Source organism: Amaranthus tricolor, chromosome 6 (genome assembly GCF_026212465.1).
Source record: "Amaranthus tricolor cultivar Red isolate AtriRed21 chromosome 6, ASM2621246v1, whole genome shotgun sequence".
Classification (NCBI taxonomy): domain Eukaryota; kingdom Viridiplantae; phylum Streptophyta; class Magnoliopsida; order Caryophyllales; family Amaranthaceae; genus Amaranthus; species Amaranthus tricolor.
Window position 1 is genome coordinate 26,142,651 of NC_080052.1, and position 10,654 is coordinate 26,153,304.

The following is a 10,654-nucleotide window of genomic DNA, read 5'->3' on the forward strand; positions in this document are numbered from 1 at the left end:
CCCATTGTCATCCCTAATCAAAGCTAAAAATGAACTCATGCTTATCTCATAAACCGACACACCTATTCTCCCTCATACAAAACCCACGGTTCTCAATCCCTCTCTTCCCTCTTCTCTCACGTCCCACTCCCCTCACCCACAGCGGCGGCACAATCAAGTCCAGCCACAAGTTCCACCACCAATAGCAACCTCTTCTCCTCCTCCCTTTATTGTTGGTAACCACTTTTCCCTCTTTTGTTGTTTTGTTTTCAAATTTAAATGTTAGGGTTTTGTAAATTGATTTGGGGATTTTGTGACTCAATTTGAAGTTCAAGATTGCAAGGTCCTTCAATGGTGATTGAGGTAATCCACAAACTATTCTATTTAAGTATTAATTGAATGTTTTAAAGTAGTTTGGTATTTGTGGATTCAATTTGGGTCGTGGATTTAATTTGGGTATCAACTTGAATTTAAGATGAGTATATGGATTCAATTAGTAATTGAGTTGTTTTTAGTGTTGATTAGAATTAGTTATTTGGGTTATTTGGTTTCTAGTATAAAATTTAGTATTTGGATATTAAAATTTCAGCTCAAAAACTGAGCATTCTGTTTTGGCTATTTTCAGGTCAGTTGTGATTGTTTTTAGGTTCTAGTGTCTTCTTAGAATTTGTAGAGCTCCGAGTCGTGGTCGTGTGGACACTTGAATCACCCCGAGATGAGTTCGTATGAGGAAGTTATGTCCAAAATACTAGTAGACTGTCATAAAGATCGATAATGAGGTTCCGTTTTGTTCTGTCCGAATTTTTGTTGCTGTTTTTGAAATAGTTAGAGTCGTTTTGGGGTTTTGGTGTCTTCATGAGATTTGTATAGCTTTGAGTCGCGATCACGTGGGCACTTGAATCGTTCTAAAATGAGTTTATGTGAGAGAGTTATGTTCAAAATAGTGAAATACTAGCAGGCTGTCTTGAAAATCCATAATGAACCTTCTTTTTTGGCTATTTTGGGATCGTTCTAATTGTTTCTGGATTTTAGTGTCTGAATAAGAATAGTAGAGCTCTAAGTAATGGTTGCTTAGCCACTTAAATCGTCTCATTTGGTTTCCGTATGAGTGAGTTATGCCTGTTTTAGTAAGAGGTGTCCTAAAACCATTACGGGATTCCTAATTTGGGATCAAGAGATACGAAAATTAATTGGATAATAAAATATTTTTAGATGAAGTGTTAGATTATGTTGAGACTTGTTGATTGTAGGAAGAACAATGATCTTTGTGTTTAATCAAATACATTCTAATAGATTAAGGGTCTTGGTGTAACCTTAAATCCTTGTGAATCTTGATATGTAAGTATGAGATGGATGGACATTGAATTTACGAAATTGGTGGAACATGGTTGTTTATAAGAAAGTATTGGGTAATTGATATTCTTGAATCGACTGTGAGATTTTAAAGGTTAGAATGCTAGCATAACTCTTGGTTAAGCTGCGGTCTTAGGAGGAGATGTAATAAGTTACATGTTAGTATAGCAGTATCAAACGCTCTCTAGTGATGTTGTGATCTTGTTATGCTCCAGGAGACGATATCACCGAAGAACCCTTCTAGTTGATAGCTGGATTCGTTACCTTGAAGCGTCTTGCTGGTGAGTAGTAGCAGTCTCTTAAAAGGTCTGGCCAGACTACTTTCTTGAAAATAAACTTTTTACTAAAGCTCTTTTGAATTGGATATTGTTGAGACAAATGTTGTTGTGAATGCTTATGCTGATATTATGATATGGTCAATGGATCTGGCTTGCGAGCTGGTCATTGACGGAGTTGAGGAGTTGAGGAACATTGTTCCCTACTCCCTGTTTTTGAAGCGAATTGTCATTGAGATATTGACTAGTTTCACCCGAGAGTGACATAGCCTTAGAGCTATGGATGAGCCTCTCAAGTAGACTCCCTGTGCGCACATAGATCTAGGGAACTGATGTTGCTTTTAAACCTATGACTAGAATTACTGTGTTTTGTTGTTTTGGATTGTTACTTCTCATTCAGTTTAATCTGATTCCCTGTTGTTTTCATCTTTTAGTTGATTACAGATCGGAACCGGTCGGGGACGATGGGTTAGCGGTGATTGAATAGCGTTCCAAGGTTATATTTTGAGCTGAGCACGTGAGAATTTGTAGTTTTGTTTTAGGTTTTTGGATAAATGTGTATTAGATTTGGTTGTGCTGGTTATATCAGACTTGTAGAGAATTGTATGATTATCTTGTGTAATAGTTAGATGTTGGTTTTGGAATTTAGCTGAGTTAGTCACGTTGAAGAGCTTGTGACCCCTTTGCTTGAGTTTTGGAAGTGTGATTTCAGTTTCTTGGGAAACGAACCCAGTGATGACCCTGTTTACCCAGTCAACTATAAGTCGGGTTGTTACAAATTATCCATATTTTTTTATAAACACCTAATTTATCTTTAGAAATGAAAACAATATGTCTATAATCAAATTGTTAAAATATAATTATATTGCTTATAAAGTTTTACAGTGAAAATTTCAACTTGATAACGATATTATATAATTATATCATTACTTTAAATCATAATATTTCTATAACTTGATACTAATAATTTCGTGCATTATACGAGTTTTTATACTAGTTAATTATATTTGTGATTAATTATTTAAAGATTATAAGTGATCATTTAAAGATTATGAGTAATCAGTTTAAGACTATAAATATAAATTAAATCACTCTAAAAAAAATGATGTCATTGTAAAACTATCTTAATAATCTATTTGTTTGAAATTCCTAGCTAGATTTGCAATATTGCTCACATTAAACCATGTCTTGATAATCTATCATGCATGAACCATTCAACAAGCTCATAAAGACATAGACATAATTTAGATACATAAAATAAAATTTTCTAAATTCTAAAAAAACAAAATTAATAATTGTAACTTTCATCCAATTAGGAATGGTGTGTGCAATTAGCAACAATAAAATGTCCCATACTAATGAAAATCATAATTAATTGTTTAGCTTGTAATAATAATAGGTCAAATTCTAATAGCCATATATATTAATAAGATTGACACGTAAACAAGAATTATCCAATCTAAAAATCAGCTAATCAATTGCCTTTAACTTCCAAATTTGGTGCAATTCTAACAGATTTACAAGAGTAAACGTGTAAAATACGAATTGGAACTTGGAAGTACAAGCTTAGCGTACATCCTTCTTAATTAGGCAATTTAATAATAATAGATTGTAGTAAATGTATGGAGAAGCCTATGGAAGTACGTAACTAATTTTGTCATATCTTATTCATACACTTGTTGCTTTTTATGATAAGTTGTACACTCGTACATTAAGGCATATCTACTCCATATCCTATTTTTTATTGTCTCATTTAATTTTTTTATGTTTATCAATACACATATTTAATCGTAAATATCTTAAATTGTGTTTAATAAAAAAACTATAAAATGTTGAATTTTTAATAAAAATTACATCAAAACGAATTAAACAAGATTCCACTTGAATATGTTTAAACTTACATATTAAGAATAATATATAAATTAAAAGTGATCGATAAATAGTATCAAAAAATTAAATGGAACAATAATAGTGAATGTGAAGCAGTATTAAAGAGAAATTGATGTTTTTTAAGAATTATGTAGATGTTCGGCTATAAATAAAGGGAGATAATAAATTATGTGGATGAAATTGAGAGAGACTTAATACGAATGAAGGTGATTAAAGGTGATTAAAGGAGAATAATCAACATTTGTCCTAAAATAAAATTAATAAAAAATGAGATGTACAACCTTAAATAAGAGTGTTGCAGCGAGTACTTTAGAAATTGATCACTACCCCTTTGTCCCGCCAAATTTATCTTATAGACATTTTGTGGGAAAATCAAGAAAAAGAAATAGCAGAAAAAATGTATAAATGAAATGAAAATATAAGTTAAATGTATGGATGTAAATTAAAGAAAGAATGTGAGTTATAACTAAAGTAAAAATTAAAAAAATATGGTGGGACAAAGTAAAAAGAAAAATAAGGGAAATTTAAAAGATAGATAAAATACTAGGAGTATTTTTTTGAAGTAAAAAAATGATTAAAACTCCCTTTTTTTCCTATGAACTAACTTAAAGTATAAACCATGTGAAAAAAAAAGTGAGTAAAATTGGTAAAAGTATATAATAATGTTCTTTGAATAGATTATGATTTGCCCAAAGCTCCAAGCACTACGTAATAAACAAATATAGTTCAATCTATTAAACTTAATAACTTGAATATGTCAAAATTCACATTCTAATTAATAACAAAATACAAATTAACAACAATAATAACTTACAAATGAGCACATGAAAGTTGTAACAGTGTTATAGTCTTGGGGAAATTTCTTCTATGATGGGTCTAATAACTCTAACACCTATAATAAGTGCAGAATCAAAAGTTGAAATTGACACATTAATATGTTCATATTAAGCCTAATTACAAATTTGTCTAAAACTAACTAGAGATTGGATGTTGGATTGTAGTGGAGTTAGAGTTCGATCTTTTATGAGAACCGACTCTGAACCAAAGTCGACTCGCAGTCGAAGCATGTGATCGGATTTGAAGTCAAACTTTTATTTAGAATCTAAGCGAATTATTTTTCTTGTATCAAATCAGACTAGGATTGAATTTGCACTAATAACCTTACATTGCTCTTAGGAATAAATGAGTGCATGATTCTTAGAATGGTGATTAATCACACTATTAATTGAACATTGGGTCTCCCTTCACCTTATGGATTGTGTACCATGAGCTCACGAAGGATATTTATACGCTAAAAATGAAAAATAACATCAAAACTTTATATTTTTTCAGTACTATTTAATATACCTTAGTTTTTTATATTTGTTGTTTTATTTATTTTACATTAATTTCTTATTAAAATGGAACCCTGCTACATACTTTTAATCTCGTCAACATATTTTAATTTTCTTTTAATATTATCTACATAATTTAATCTCTTTTCATTCAATATTAATTCCCACAAATTCTTAATAAAAACTCATTATCAGCAGTTGATGCAAATTTAAAGAGAAAACACACTAGTAGTTAACTCACTTTGTATTAATTAAAACAAATTTTTTTATGAGATGCTCTCACCGTGAAACGTACCTCAATTAAAACTTTGAAAATTTTAGAAACAAACACGTGCTTTATATTCTTCTCATCAGTTATTAATATCATTTTCATAATCAGCTAGTCTTTTGAGAGACCGACTCTTTTAGAGACGTATCTCAAATCCAACCCATAAAAAATTAATGTCTACTTACCATATTTTTAATGCCTACTTATATTATCATTAATGCTTATTTACCGTATCCTTAATGTCTACTTTCAATATCTTAAATATTTACTTACATTATTCTTAATGTTTACTTAACATATTTTGAAAAATATGTAATGGGTCGACCCATCTATCACAAGAATTTGTATTTCATAATTTACTCACTTAACATCCCATCTTCTCTCTCAAAAAATTTGTGCCAATCTCTTGGAAATTCTTACTCAATTTCATTAATTAAACGTTCCTCCTTTAGCCTAAGGTGCAAGTAACGTTTATTATAATTTTAACTAATTACAATAGATGTTTTTACTTATTAAATTAGGTATTTTCATTACCTTTAGTTTACAATATAAGAAGTAGATGATATCTTAACTAGTTATAGTAAATATTTTTACATATCAAAGTAGATAATTTCGGTACCTTCAATTTTCAAGATAAAAAATAGACTTTTTAACTAGTTATAATAGGTAATTTTTCATATTGAAGTAGATGTATCTAATTCTTCCATACAAGTAATCGTAATCAACAGTTTTATTTTCATCATCAAACTCAATTATTGAGTTGTCAAAAGAGAAAATTGTTTAAATAAGCAAAATATTTATTAAAATTTTATTCAAAAATTGGTTGGAGAACAGCTTTAGGAATGAGTTTTGGTGACAAAGAAAGTTTATTTTTTGAAAAGCATGTGTGCATCACACAGTAAGTGTATATTGGATTTGCCTTACGTGAGACTAATTGTACCTGATTATATGACCTTTTAATTATAATTTACAATTTTAGGGGTAGTTTGGTAATTATATCATCTCATTTGTTAGCTCTCTACATTATGTGGATCGAATACTATCCCCTTCAAAATATAATCATCCTTATACCAAACAAGTAGTAACCACAAGGCTTATCATTATCGTTTCTATACTTTTAACTATTATTATTTTGTTATATTTGCAATTTCTATCAATGGCACATTTAAACAAAATCAAATAAAGTTGATAATATTTTAAAAATGTGTTTAAAGCGATTTGAACCCTAATCAATGTTATCATATAGCAAAATTCTTACCAACTTAACTACCATATACATTAATACCTTTAGGTATATGGTTTAATTTTATACATAAGTTAAATATTATTAGCAATTGCATCATTGATTGGGCATATATCCGCCCTTAATTTTTATAGAAAACAAATTCTTAAAATGACCAATTATAACCTTAAATTAATCACCCACATCTTCAAATTAATATAGTAATTATTTAAGTTAGGCTTGAAAACACTTTTTTTCCATTGTTTTTAAATTATAATATTAGTAACAACTCCAATATGCAGATTGCAGGATTCAGAAGAAAAAGTAAAAAATCCACTGAAAAAGAATATAGGTTGCACTTGTTATATTTACATTTATATCGATCCAACCATAAGTTGATAATTTCCTCTAAGCTAATAAAAAATTAAAAATAATATAAAATAAATTATACTAAATTTTTATATAAAAATTCAAATTATCAATACATTAAACCTATAGCTCTTTCCAATATTTTTTTTCTATTCAAAACTTTTTTTAACTCATAAAAAAAAAGTAAATAAAACAATTATCATTATTATGTCTCAAGAAAACCAGTCATCCTAAGAATAGAGTTCCTAACCTCACACAAAATCTTGCCCTTGATAGGACTAAAAGACCTTGCCATTTCTTGATTACCTCTTTTCTCAACAATCAAATGTGGAGGCATTTTCATAATCTCATCAAACGGCTCAAAACTCACCACATCAACATCATATTCAAATGTGCTGATGATTTGATCAGGAATGTTGATTGGTACAGATAATGATCTTACCCTTTGTTTCTTGCTCACACTTTTTATTTTCTTTGATTTGATCAGCTTGCTCATATCCTTATTTTCTATGATTTGATCTGATGAGTAGTCCGAGAATATCATCTCTGACTCTTCAAATTCATCAAAATCCATATTATTCAAATATAGGGAACTGTAACCGGTGGCGGATCCAAAAAATATATATATTTAGTTGAAAAATATAATTATCTCAAAATTTAGTCGAAAAAATAAGTCAAATGATTGGGTTAAAAATGAATCAGCAATGAAATTTAACAAACGCTAAAACCTTAATTCGAAAAGATTTTATTTTATGAAATGAGGATGGGTTGAATAGGTTGGAGAAGGAAGAAATGGTGGCTAAGGGGTATATTCATAGATATTTGGAAGGTGTATATATAAAGTATGTCTTGGAGAAGTAAAAGGATGTTGTCATGACTCATGATGAGAAAATGGATCGAATATTATGGGAGTACTTTTGAAGAAAAATATGTATTTTTGAAAATAAGTAAATCACAATTATTATGAAAGAGAGTCACTCTGATATTTTGAAATTAAATATATGGGCTAAATAACCCAATTAACATAAATTAAAGATAAAATATATGATATTGATAAAGTTAGAGATTTAAAATATATAAACAAGATTAAATTAGTGATAGTTATTGTCTGAAAATAAAAATAATCCAAAATTAAATGGATAATTTTAAATGTAAATGGGTTGATTCATGAGAACTTGTCTTGGGAAGCAAGATGGCCGGGTTAGAAAAGCTCTGGAGCAACCTTTAGCGTATTGCTCACGGCTTTGCTTGTAACTTGGAAGCGCCTTTTATGGTTGTACATATACAATTATTGGACTTCGTTATGGATTATGGATTATTCATTTTCAATTTTTAATGGAAAATTATGCTCTTTTCAACTTGGAGTTGGATACTTTTCTTAAATTTAAATTGGAAATAATCTATATTTCTTGGAGTTTGGCACCACAAGCTATGACAAAATGATTAATAAATCTTTTCTTTTAATTAATAAAAGAATAAGACAAAAAAATTTAAATTGTGCGGATGATATTAGCAGATACAATAAATCTACCGATAAGAATAAAGAATAACAAACTAAATAAGATGGACAAAAATCAAAAGGGTAGCTATTTATTAAATATTTTTTAATTACTCTAATTCAACGCTACAATTATTAATAAATGACAATGAATTATGCAAAAAAACAATTAATTTGAATAAGACAAGTATGATTATTATCAAGTAACTTTCTAATCAAATGACATTACATATTTATTATCATACCTATTCATTTAAATATGAATCTGTAAGATACAAAATCATATCATGATTTATTATTCCCTCTTATGCAGCCTAAATGTCCTATTTGATTTTTTACGGATATTAAGATGAGTTAAAAAAGGACCCTTAGAGTAAGAGAGAGAGTGATGTTATGGGTTTTTAAGGACTTGATTAGAGAATTAATGATTCCCTCCAAATTTAAATGTATTTGTAGAAATATTAAAATGGTGAATATTTTTCACCTTCAAAAGTGGATATTTTTTTTAATAGCCGGAAATTACGTAGTTCGGGTTAATTAACTAAAATACATACGTCCTACAATTACAATATACACTTAGTCCGAAAAAAAAATTACATAGTTCAATTACTTAATCTCGTCCGGCCTTCTCAAATTTTCAACAGCCTCGGTGTAGTTCAAATCTTTGTTGATCACGTGGGTGCGGATTTTTTTCCGATCTTCGCTTCAGATTTTCAACGTTAACCAAAAAAATCATACATTAAAGTTCTCATAAATCGCCATGGTATGGTAAACAACCAAAATTTCATTTTTGTAAAAAAATCATCATTGTACGCCAAAATGAAAACAGAAACCCAAACAACAAACACAAAATGAAAACAGAAACCCAAACACCAAATACAAAATGAAAACAGAAACCCAAACAGCAAACACCAAATGAATATAGACGCCAAACTGAAAAAAGAAACCCAAACACTAAATACAAATGAAAACAGAAACTCAAACAACATTTTAACATTAGCGCCAATATTAAAAATAGCACACAAGGAGCTCATTGCCATAAATACTCTGTGAGTCAATGGCATTAATTACACCCACAAGCAACAAAAACAACATTAACATTGGAGCCAAGATGATTTTTTTTATACAACTTGTACAACAGCCACCAAATTCACCTGACATGAATGTACTAGACCTAGGTTTTTTTAGGTCAATTTAGGCTTTGCAATATCAAAATGTAGCCTACAATGTACCACAATTACTAAGTGCTGTGAACAATGCCTTTGACAATTTAAGTGCACAATGTTTGCGATTTGTATTCATTACATTACAAGCTTGCATGATTGAAACTATGAAAAGGCAAGGGGGTATTGACTACCACATACCACACATGTACAAAACAAAGGGTGCTAGGGAGGGGATATTGCCTGACTATCTTAGTGTCGATAAACAACTAGTGGTTGAATCCCTTCAACATTTATTCACAAGAATCAGTTCAGAGACAATGAACCAATTGGTTGACATGATAGGGTATCAAGAGGGTGTTGATGAAGCCCAAAATAATGATGCACAATAGTAATACCACAAAACTGGAACCAGAAACTACAACAACATAAGTTAATTTTTTGTAAAGGAAGGGCAACATGAAGCACAAACTAAACAGAACAACAACCAACAGAACTGAAACTAGAAACTACAACAACATCAGTCAATTTTTAGTAAAGGAAGAGCAACAGAAAGCACAAACAGAACAAAACAACAACCAACAGAACTGGAACCAAAAACTACAACAACATCAGTCAATTTTTTGTAAAGGAAGGGCAACAGGAAGCACAAACACAACAGAACAACAACCAACAGGGCAACAGCAAATGCAACATCCAGAACAACAGAAAGGAAAACCAATTTCCAAGTGAAATGTAAAACTCATACATTTTTTTGACAAATTTTTGAGATCTTGAAAATGGGATGTTTCACATATAAACGACAAAGTTTGATGTTGTTTAAAATGAAACATTTGTACTCATGTTTAAGATAATGAATGAAACAGTCGTATTGTTAGAAGATTTCATTAGTCGTTTTTAGCGCCTAATTTTTTTTCTTATATATTTGTTCGTTACTAATTATAATTTAATTAGTGATAGTAGTAATTTGAAAAATCTCTACGATGATAAGAAACTTGTTAATTCGTAACATGATTATGAATCGTAACAAGTAACGTAAACTTTGGAGGTAAAACTTAAAGTTGAGCAACTACCCATAACAGTTCAAAAAAAATTTAATTATTACCCAAGCATATTATATAACCATGATGGGAGTAAATTAAATATTTCTCACATATACAAGTGATTTTTAAACATGAAGTACAAGTTACATAACTTGTTACATGTACAACAATTTTTACCCAAACTTTAAACTATCTTAGATAAACCTTTCTTATACCATAATAGACCAAATTGAGGACAAAAAAACACTCCAAATCAGCCC

The 10,654-nt window shown here is 29.7% G+C and overlaps 1 protein-coding gene across 1 annotated transcript; it reads right to left on the minus strand.

Annotated features, from left to right (window-relative positions):
• Window positions 1–6,650: 6,650 nt before the first annotated feature.
• On the minus strand, window positions 6,651–7,601 carry LOC130815186 (protein S40-2-like). The gene has a single exon (XM_057681570.1). The coding sequence runs from the start codon at window positions 7,262–7,264 to the stop codon at window positions 6,896–6,898; it is 369 nt and encodes a 122-aa protein (XP_057537553.1). The 5' UTR covers window positions 7,265–7,601; the 3' UTR covers window positions 6,651–6,895.
• Between the last annotated feature and the right edge of the window lie 3,053 nt (window positions 7,602–10,654).